We start from the raw sequence: 10,182 nt of genomic DNA, 5'->3' as shown, positions 1-10,182 counted from the left end.
CCCAGGAAGAATAAAATATTCAGCTACACTTCATCTCTCCATTGACTCCCATGCATTCATACATTTAACATTTAGCCGGCCGCAGCCCTCTGGGGGCCCAAACATTATTCTGCTGTCAGTCACCCTGAAACACGGCCAGTAATGAGATTCCATCCAAAACCAACCTGCAGCATGAGAGGGAAATCACACCTACGCCCGCTAAATGATTGACAGCCCATCGTCCTCCCATAATCCCACGCTGCAGACACCAGAGACCCTCACAGACAGGAGATTGTACCCCCCCAAAAAATTTCTCACATCAGGTATTCAGAGCGAGAGCGTGTAAAGATGAGAGCTAGTTCCATCACCACCATCATCAGCAGCTACAAACAGGCAGACAGATCGACGGCGAGCTTTTTAAAGATGTGAACGTGACTGAAGATCATCGCATTAAAATGTTCTCACAGTCAGCGCTCAGAGGGGGATCGTCCCATCATCGATGACCCTCCAAAGCTCTTCACTCAGAACAAAGAGCCAGACGAGGTTCAGCCTGTGGGCTGGGCCCCTTTGGAGGCCGTGAGGGGAAATAACCTGCACAGAGTAATGGTTTACCGACGGGAACGCCACAGGATGCTCGACGGAGGAACAGTAGGCAGAAATCAGGTCACTGGTCTGAAACTACGCCTTCAGAGGATGAAGCAAAAACATCTGGGAGGGGAAATGTCTGTGCAGGTTCTCCGTCATCCAGGTCTGGATTATTGGACTTGACTCAGAGGTCCAAAACTAAGTGATGATCGCAGAAGTAAAAATGTGAATCGCTGCATGCAGAAAGCAGAAGGAAGCTGCAGCTCTGCATCCTGTCAGACAGTCGTCATGTTTGCAGATGATGCTGCGCTGTTCGCACCTCTGAGAGCTAATGGCTAAACGTGACACTGACAGGTATCCTGCACCGATGGCTGCGTTCACCGGCAGCAATAAAAAACTGACTCACGTCATTGTCTCGTTTACTGAAAATGAGACACATTTAATAACAAGTTCTCATTTATTGACACGTCACAGTGAAGAGTGTTTTTCTGTTTTATCCGGTCGTTCAGTCTGACGTCACTAGCCGTGTCTGGACCTAAACTCCGCTGCAGGTCCATATATCAAACGATCACTGTGGCATTACTGAGAGTTGAAAAACTGTCTAAAGTCTTTCATCTTTAATAAAATGATCAGCGTTCTGCTCTACCAGGTGTAACAATTGAGTTTAACATCCAGGCATCCATGAAAACGGAATTTATGACATTTAACGGAGTTAGAAGTTAGCAGGGAGTTAGCTCGCTAGCTTCTATCTAAATACAATATAGCATGTCCTGACTGCGGGGTTTTGGAAACAAATTAAAACGTACAGCTCTGCTATCACTTCCAGCATAAATGAAGACAGAAAACTAAACAGCAGTGACGTTTGTAGGGTTACTGAAGTTGGGCTAGCTGCTATATAATGATGTGCTACGTGACCGCTAGCGACACAGCTATATTAGCATAATATAAACAAGCTAACTTTTTTTCCACTGGATAAAAGTTAACGTGAGTGTTCTCGGTGGTCAGGAACAAATGTAATCGCATGGCAGGATGCTGTAAAAGGACCAAACTTCAGCCAGGAGAACAACTGAGATAATCCATCCACAATACGAGGTTAGTCATTCATATACTGCTGCATGGGCTGGGCTGTAGTTACATCCTAAGGTTTTAAAAACTGAGCTTAAATAAATGATTAGCGGTAATAAAAGCCGAGGGAGGTCAACAGTGATCACTGACTGTTTTAGGAGCTTTTTGAGATTAAATAGAAGAAAATACAAAACATAAAACATGTTAACAACACAAAAGCCATATTAAACGCAGACTACTTTAGGCCCGGAAGTAGGATTCGTCACGTCATCAATTAACAACCGGATAGTTGTTTTAAATCATCTTTATTTTATACAGCATTTCTGTGCGCACACGTACGAGTGAAGAAGGAGTTACAGTTGGCGGAAAGAACATGTTAAACGAAGCAGCTGTAAAATTCCTGCATATGTTTTATTGTTATTATTGTTGTTTTCCAGCTTCTGTCCTGTATGCAGAGTCCTAATAAACTAAAAGCAGTATGATCCACATTTAAGATATTTTTTATATATATTTTAAACGTTTGCTTAAAAATGGAAGCTGGAAATGAAAGGAAGAGATTAATTTATTCAAGTACATTGTCTAACCTTTAATGAGCCAAAAATCTGTGCGTGTTCAAAGACTTTAAACCCGTGGCTGCATCCTGCATCTTCCGACTGCGTGTCTGCTGGCTTTACTTCCTGTCTTTGTCTTCCTTTCCTTTGTGACGGCCCACCCTGCGCTCACTCTGTTCACCTGTCGGTTTTTTGGTGCATTTCTCTTTTCTGCCTCCTCACAGTTCATTTTTGATGCTCCTTTCTTGCACTTTTGTGCACTGTTTATGCGCCTTGTAAATTAACGCTTATCTTTAAAGCTGCGTTCAGCTTTTAATTCAGTTCAGGTCGACATGCTGACAGAAACCAGCGGTGGGTTCTGGAGTGAAGGAGAAGAAATGAAATGCTGTTGTGTTAGTTTTCTTGAAGTGAGAGCGAACGAATCGCAGTGTTTGTGCTCTCTCTGCAGTCTGACCCTGACATGTTTCCTGTTCACTGGACGCCGCCAAAAACACAGGAGACCTTCCCATCATGCATTTCAGCTGGCAGAGGGAGAAAAAAGAGCTGCTGTAAAAATCTCCACTTCTCTTTTCAAAGAGCTGCTGCAGTCACATCCATCCCTCCATCCATCCATACTCCCCCCTCCTCCGTCCACAGGGGAGAGGGGGAGGGAGGATTGAGATTAATACTCAGGAGGAGGACAAGAGCTGAGGAGAAGGAGGAAGAGGAGGGGGAGGTGAAAAGAGAAGAGCATAGCGTATGATTCCTCATGGGAGGCCAGGAAGGAGGGGAGGGGGAGGAATCTGAGAGGAGGATGAAGAGGAGGCGCAGGCTCAACCACATCAGCCCAGTAGCTCTACACGTCATCCTGTTTGAATGATTTAAAGCCGAGCTGCATTTAATGTTCACCTTTCATTAGCCCTTAAATTCACAGAGCTACTCAGCGTGAATCACGCTCCCACCGCACATAATCAGCACGTTCGTGTCACAGCTCACTTCACTTTTATTGATGTGGCACCAACAGTCACTTTACACTGTAAGGTAAAGCCCCAACAACAATGAGCAAGCACTTTGGCGACAGTGGGAAGGAAAAACTCCCTTTTAACAAGAAGGAACCTCCAGCAGAACCAGGCTCAGGGAGGGGCGGGGCCATCTGCCACATGGAAACATGATTGGACGAAACCCTGAGGAACGCCAGCATGAACCTTACTGTGTGACACAACAAGCTTCATTCATACTGTGCTGCTGTGATGTCACTACAGGTATGCTAACCTGAGCCTGGCAAAGGTAACTGACCAATAAACAAACCCAACCAGTCTGCTGTTTCTCACTGTGTGTGGCACCAAACTGCCTCTTCATCCAGATACGAAACCAGCAGGTGGATCAACAGAGTCACCTGAACGCAGCAGATCAGCTGACGTCTTTCATCACATCCTGCTAAAAACCTTCACGCAGGGGGCGCTACTCAACCTGCAGCTCCTCCTGTGTCTGTGACTCGGCTGGTGCTCTCTGGCGACTGATCGAGAATCTGCCGCTCGGGCAGAAGACAACCTTTAAACGTACGCGACAAGGCTGACAGGAATGCGCCGCGTGTCATCGGTGTCTGTTTGTCTTTGTTGCATCTGCTGCATGTTTGTTTGCGAGCGCACAAACAGTCTGACAGGTGTATGTGAGTGCGTGATGCTTCGTATCTGTTACCTGTCGATGATGACGGGGTCTGACGGCGTCTCGTTCCTGTTTCCACAGCTCTTCTTATCGCAGCAGCGGCTGACACGCACACAGAGAGACAAAAATGAAAGCAGACCCGTCAGTCACTGCAGAGCCTCGTATTTCTTTCAGACAGCTCAGGTGAGACACCTGCACACGCCCACTCTGTATGCAGGGAACAGGCTCCATCAGGGCACGAGTCACCGTGGACGTGAGGATACTGCTCTCAAACATCGAGACTTTTATTTGAAGCAGAGAAGAAGAACTACTCAGATCTGGTCGGTGTTTTGCGGCCTTACCTGCACATGATCTCGTGCGTCAGCAGAACTCGGCACATCTCGGGGTTTTTGTCCTGGCCTTCATAGATGATTGCCTGCACACACACAAACAGGTAAAGTGAAGATCACCTGTTGCGCTTCATCATGGCCCCGCCCACTGGCCTGCAGCAGAAACAGCTCCATTAAAGCCGGTTTCATTCGTCTCAATTAGAGCTCATTATTAGCGATTAGCCTGAGTGAGAGTGAGCGGGACACAAACATTTGATCCTCTGAATGTTTCATTACAGCTGCAGCCTGCAGATATTCACATGAAACAGCTGGAACCAAACGCATGAAACGCCTCTCTGTCACGGCGAGCGCCGGCTGACGGCGAGCTCGTTAAAGCGCGCTAATTGAATGAGTCGTAGGGTTCAAACGCTGCTGCTGCTTTTCATTAGAGACAAAACTGAGTGACCCGGCTGCTGATGGAGCGCTTCTCTATCACACAGGGACCACGCCCATCAGCGCCTCCTACAGACCACAAACGATCCTCGGTGCTGATGGAGTACGGCCCCCCGTCTGGCCTCAGCTATGAGCCTGGCTTTACACGGTACCACAGAAACCGACAGGGGACGTAACAGTGTCCATCTTTTCCAACCAGTCAGGATGAGCCTGATCGGAAAGCAGCAGGCGAGCGGGACCACACAGAGCTGACAGACACGTGCTCGCCACATTCCCGCCATCGTTTCAGACGATGAGGAAACTGCTCAGACGTGAAGGCGGCAGATGGCAGCGGCTCCTCACTCTCTCCGATCACATGTTTATTCTGGAAGTGGCGTGCTAGCACGAGTCTTTAACAGCTGATTTATTGACACTCAGAGACAAATGCAAACAAGCTGCGACACGACGTTCAATCTCTAATAAACTCAACACAGCGGCAGACCGAGCGCCATCAGGGCGCCGATTCTCAGGCGCGAGTTTGAACTTGGAACCGTCGAACAAACGCGAGCAACAAACTCTGTGATCAAAGGGTCTGTTTGACTTCAGTGGCTCAGCTTCCTGTTTGAGAAAATCCTGAAATATATCGAGGAGGAGGAGGAGGAGGAGGGGGAAGAAGAGGAGGAGGACGAGGACGAGGAGGAGGAGGACGACGACGAGGAGGAGGAAGAGGAGGAGGACGAGAAGGAGGACGAGGAGGAGGAAGAGGAAGAGAAGGAGGAGGAGGAGGAAAAGAAAGAGGAGGAGGAGGACAAGGATGAGGAGGAGGAGGAGGAGGAAGTGGAAGAGGAAGAGAAAGAGGAGGAGGAAGCGGAAGAGAAAGAGGAGGAGGAGGAGGGGGAAAAGAAAGAGGAGGAGGAGGAGGAGGACGAGGACGAGGAATAGAAAGAAATGAGGACGAGGAGGAGTAGGAAGAGGAAGATGAGGAAAAGAAAGAGGATGGAGGAGGAGGAAGAGGAGGAGGGGGAAAAGAAAGAGGAGGAGGAGGAGGAAGAGGAGGAGGGGGAAAAGAAAGAGGAGGAGGAGGAGGAAGAGGAGGAGGGGGAAAAGAAAGAGGAGGAGGAGGAGGAGGAGGAGGAAGAGGAGGAGGGGGAAAAGAAAGAGGAGGAGGAGGAGGAGGAGATGTCTGTCTGAAAGAAGTCGGCCTGAAACTCTGTCCGACACCTCGGACTGCAGCAGGAAGAAAAAGACGCTCTTATTGTGAAACGTCTGATTTTTGAGGTTCATTGATCAGACGAAACAATCGTCGCTGCCGTTGCTGTTATTGATCCTTCCCCTCTCGGTGCACATGCTGATGATCAGTCATCTCACCTGTTTGGTCATGGAGTCGATGAGGCGGACGTACAGGTCCTGCTCCGTCCTCACCCCTGCACACAAACCAACAGTCGGGGTTAGCGTGAGCGAGCAGAGACGGGGCTGTGCTGCTCATTAAAACAAGCGCACCCACCGTTACTGTAGAGCAGCTGCAGCTTGTAGTGGATCCCGTTGTTGGTTTTCTCGCCCGTCGGCTCCTGAAACAAAGTCAGGAAACAAACTGAGGCGTGGGTGCGTTTGGTTTCACCACCTGATGTGACCAAGCAGAAGTTCTGCATGTTTTAGTGCATTAGAGCGCGCTGGTGTGTAACTATTTCAACCTTTACACAAGCGCACACGTGTGAGGTGGCTGAGCCTGCTGCATAATCAGAGGGGAATATTTAAACTGATTATTCTAACCACACGTTGTTTGCTTGATGCTGAAATGAAGCTCCTGCGTTTAGAAAACATGCAAACTTTTGGAAATCGGCCGTGAAACTAAACACACCTCTCAGCTCTGTTTGGGGCTTCATTTTCCCTGCTTGGTGAATCACATTCACACTGGTCTGTCTGCACTGAGCCGAAGCTGTTGGGCTGATAAACATGAATCAACCTTCGGCACAGACGCGACTGTCAGAGGGAAAAACTGCTGCATTAAAATGACGCAAACTGCATTTTATTGTGTTTACTGTGCACACTACTGCCAAGCACACCTGTCACAGGTGCTGTTGTCTATTATACCGCTGTGGACATGTTACGCTGCTGGAGCTGCGGTATCAGTTTGATGAACGAAGCCTGAGCTCGGGATGCGGAGCTGACGGTCTCAGCTGTCCAGATAAATCTGCATTTTTATTTAAATGTAAAAAATATGAAGTGAGGTTCAAATAAAAGCCACGTGTGCGACGCTGATAAAATCAGCACTACTGTGTCACTGTGCTTGAGTTCAGCCTGAATGGCAGTCGCAGCGTTACGGCGCCTGGCAGAGGGTCTCCTTCCTGTCGGGATGCGACTGAGTCTCTAAAGTTCAGATTCCATCTCTGTTCTCCGTCATAAGAATGAGAGCGTCTTTGATTTCTGTCTTTGCACACTGTGCGGTGTGTTTGTTTTATGTCCCAGCTCCTCCCCGCATCCCTCTGAGTCTCACCTTCTCCTTTTCCACAAAATCGACGTAGGTGGTGCGTTCGATCTCGACGGGCTGACCCTGGCGGTCGTACAGAGCCAGCACGAAGTGGAAGAAATTGGACTTCCTCAGGTTGGACGGCGGCTGCTTCTCAAAGTGAGCGCGAGCTAACCCCACCCCGCTGAAAAGCAAAGAGATGGACAGAAATATAAAAGATGCAGGAGGACGAGGTCAGGTTTATTGTTGCAGTCGTCACAGAGCTTCCTGCGCTGTTATTTCAGCAGGATGACAGTTTCTTCAGCGTTTCTCTGTCTGGCTCATGTGCTGAAAAACAACGTATTACAGTAAAATGCACAAAGTGCTTTAAATCCAGGAAAACTTCCTGAAGATGAACAAGGTCAGAGCTCAGATTAGGACTCGCTGAAAAAAAACGCAGGTCGGACGTGATTAATCGCAGCTTCACGCGGTCGTCAGGCCGAGAAACACATCACACATTCACCGTATCAAAGTCTGGACGATGAACACGCGCTCAGCCTCAGCACAGACACACTTCAGTCTGACCAATTACACATTATACTGCAGTAATAATACAGCAGCGCGTTATTAGAGCTGTAGTAAAATTTGTGTTTAATTTAAATAAACACGTTTGAGTCGACTTTAAAAAGCTTCTCACGGGTGAAAATATCCAGAAGCTTTTCCTTGTTTCACGGCGAGAAGGTGACTGAGGAAAAACAAACTCTGCACTAAAAAAGAAAAATTCACATTTCATGAGTTTAATCATAATAAATCAGCTGAAACATTTCTGTTAAAATTAAACGGAGGATTTCGCTGCAGGAAAACCTGCACGATCCAATTTATTCATAAACGTGAGGATAAAAATCTTCATCATTCACCAAACATGCTGCACAACTTTAAACGGTCACATGGACGCAGCTTCAACATGTTAAAGAGAGAAAATCAGGTTCACACAAACTGTGAATCACATGCTCGATTTATTAATATTCAAACTGCAGCTTTGACCTCGACCGCGAACATCATCGCAATATCTCCCAGTGTTAAACCCGGACGGCGGCGCAGAGACAAACATGCTTTCATAGAAACAAGTCGTGCTTTTAATGTGAAATCTTTAAGGTCACAAAATGTTAGAAATGTTTTTGATGAGAATAAACTTGAATTTGTAGTTTATGTCATCATGAACTAAAATCATCGTGTCAGGAAATCTAACAAGAGAAAAGAGTTTGTGCTGAGAATTTAAAAATATTTCTAATAGTTTTTGTTTCATTTTTAAAATTATTTAAATGAATTTCCTGCAGATGTTCAGGTGGATTTAATTCTTTTTGTTCTATTTTTGAACATTAATGTTTATTTTCTCAGAGTGATTTTTGTGGCTCATCCTGAAAAAACTTTGTGGTATTTTCCATCGTTCTAATGCAGAAACAGATCCGACGGCTGAAGCTGCTAACGATGATAAACTGTGACGCTCAGCTGCAGGGCGAGCTCAGACCGCTGCCGACCCGTGCCTCGTTTATTACACGCAGCGCTTTAACCCCAAACCTTCGACGCCATCCAGAGAAACACGAAGTCAGTCTGAGGAAAAATAAAACGAGCTGCTCCTCGGCTCAGACAAACGTTTCACTTTGGGAAACAAACACAAGGAGAAGTCTTTGAGTCAAACTCTGAAAATTTAAAGATCAAATAGAATTATTTGGATGATTTTTGATAAGTGTTTCCTCGCTGTTTTTATTCACTTTAAATAACTCACATTTACAAAAACATTCTCCCTGTTTGTCTGTGAGCTGCAGGAATTTTCCTAAACTTCAGAAACATTTTAAAATCTTATTTTCAATCTGTCTGACCTTCAGAAACATCTAAATAATCTATTTTTTCCCCTCCAGCAAAATAATAATTAGTGTTTTTTCTGCTGAAGATTTAAAATTAAAATCTTTTCTTTGAGCTGCAAATTATTTTTCTTTCGAGTGAAATAAAACTGCTGTGGGTCCGTTGGGACTACAGCTCCCGGAGTCCCTGCGGGGTGGCGGGCAGTTTACCTCTGAGCAGCCGTGTTGGCGTCCACCACACCGGCCGAGTGCATCCAGGAGCGAACGGCCAGCGGCTCCTCCTTCATGTTGGCCGTGGCCCCGCGGGGCAGGTTGTCCTGGATCCCAAACATCTCAGGGGCCCGGATGCTGCGAGCGTCGCTGCTGCAGCTCAGCCGCAAAAACAAGAAGAAGAAGAAGCAGAAAAAGTCCAGCAGACAAAATGTGATCTACAGGACGGAGCGAGGCTTCTGGACGGGCGACATTTTCTTCACCCGCACGTCGAGGTCTAAAACGAGGCGGCGAGGACGAAGAAAAACAAGGAGTTTAAAATTCTGCTGAACTTTTCGTCTGATTTGCAGATTTAATTCAACTTTTCAGGGCAGAAATTTTTTTAAGTTTTTAAGAAGGTTTTTTTTTTATTCTTGATCATCAGTGACAGAAAAAAAGGCCGGAGGAGGAAACGGGAAAAGAGAAATAAAATCCTCAGAGGACGAGAAAACGAGGGGGAGAACAGCCGGGTCCGGACGGCGAATCAAGCAAAGTGTCTTTTTTCTTTTCCCCAAAGAGAGGAGGAGAGAGGAGGTGGGCTGGGATGGAGGGGTGAGGAGCGGAGGAGAAACTCTCAGCCCTGCGGCCCCACAGGACTGGACGGCAAAACCCAAAAACCCCACGGGTCTTCCTCCTTGCTGCTGACGACATCACGGCGGGGGTGGGGCCTGGCCTTATAAGGACAGGAGAGGTGAGAGACGATGTGTGTGCGCGGGTGTGCAAGAGCAAGATGAAGAGAGGGAGGAGGGGGAGGAGGGGGAGGAGGGGGAGGAGGTGCCAACCAACCAGAGCCAGAGAGAGAGGTCTTGATCGCCCCATGCTCTCGCTCGCTCTCTCTCTCAGTCTGAACTGGTTCCTGTTCATCCCATCACTTCGTGTGGCTGTGGTGAAAATCCGCTCAGAGATCCAGTCCTTGTGGTCCTGGGTCTGTTATCAGACCCTGAGCCAGGTCAGCGGGTCCCTGATGGTCTCTGTGGTAGCAGCTCAGGCCAGACGGAGGCTGAAAGACCCGACCGAGTTCAGACTCTCATCCAGGAGGTCAAGGTGGAACTATTCCTGAC

General features: G+C 47.5%; 1 protein-coding gene across 4 annotated transcripts in view; it reads right to left on the bottom strand.

Annotated features, from left to right (window-relative positions):
- Window positions 1–9,818, bottom strand: part of ebf3a (EBF transcription factor 3a) — a 59,313-nt gene extending 49,495 nt beyond the window's left edge. For all 4 annotated transcript variants that reach the window (XM_085285525.1, XM_085285528.1, XM_085285527.1 and 1 more), the window contains exons 1-6: window positions 9,083–9,818; window positions 7,059–7,215; window positions 6,069–6,132; window positions 5,933–5,988; window positions 4,166–4,239; window positions 3,858–3,926 (exon numbers count right to left, since the gene is read on the bottom strand). In XM_085285525.1, coding sequence (XP_085141651.1) covers window positions 3,858–3,926; window positions 4,166–4,239; window positions 5,933–5,988; window positions 6,069–6,132; window positions 7,059–7,215; window positions 9,083–9,204 — 542 coding nt within the window. In that variant the 5' untranslated portion in view covers window positions 9,205–9,818. The remainder of the gene's footprint in view (window positions 1–3,857; window positions 3,927–4,165; window positions 4,240–5,932; window positions 5,989–6,068; window positions 6,133–7,058; window positions 7,216–9,082) is intronic.
- Between the last annotated feature and the right edge of the window lie 364 nt (window positions 9,819–10,182).

The sequence above is a fragment of the Mchenga conophoros genome, linkage group LG8 (assembly GCF_057382185.1).
Source record: "Mchenga conophoros isolate Kocher_MC1m ecotype Shallow Benthic linkage group LG8, M_conophoros_male_GT1.1, whole genome shotgun sequence".
In the NCBI taxonomy this organism is placed as follows: domain Eukaryota; kingdom Metazoa; phylum Chordata; class Actinopteri; order Cichliformes; family Cichlidae; genus Mchenga; species Mchenga conophoros.
The sequence above is the reverse complement of the archived record's forward strand: the minus strand, read 5'-3'. Positions and strand labels throughout refer to the sequence as shown.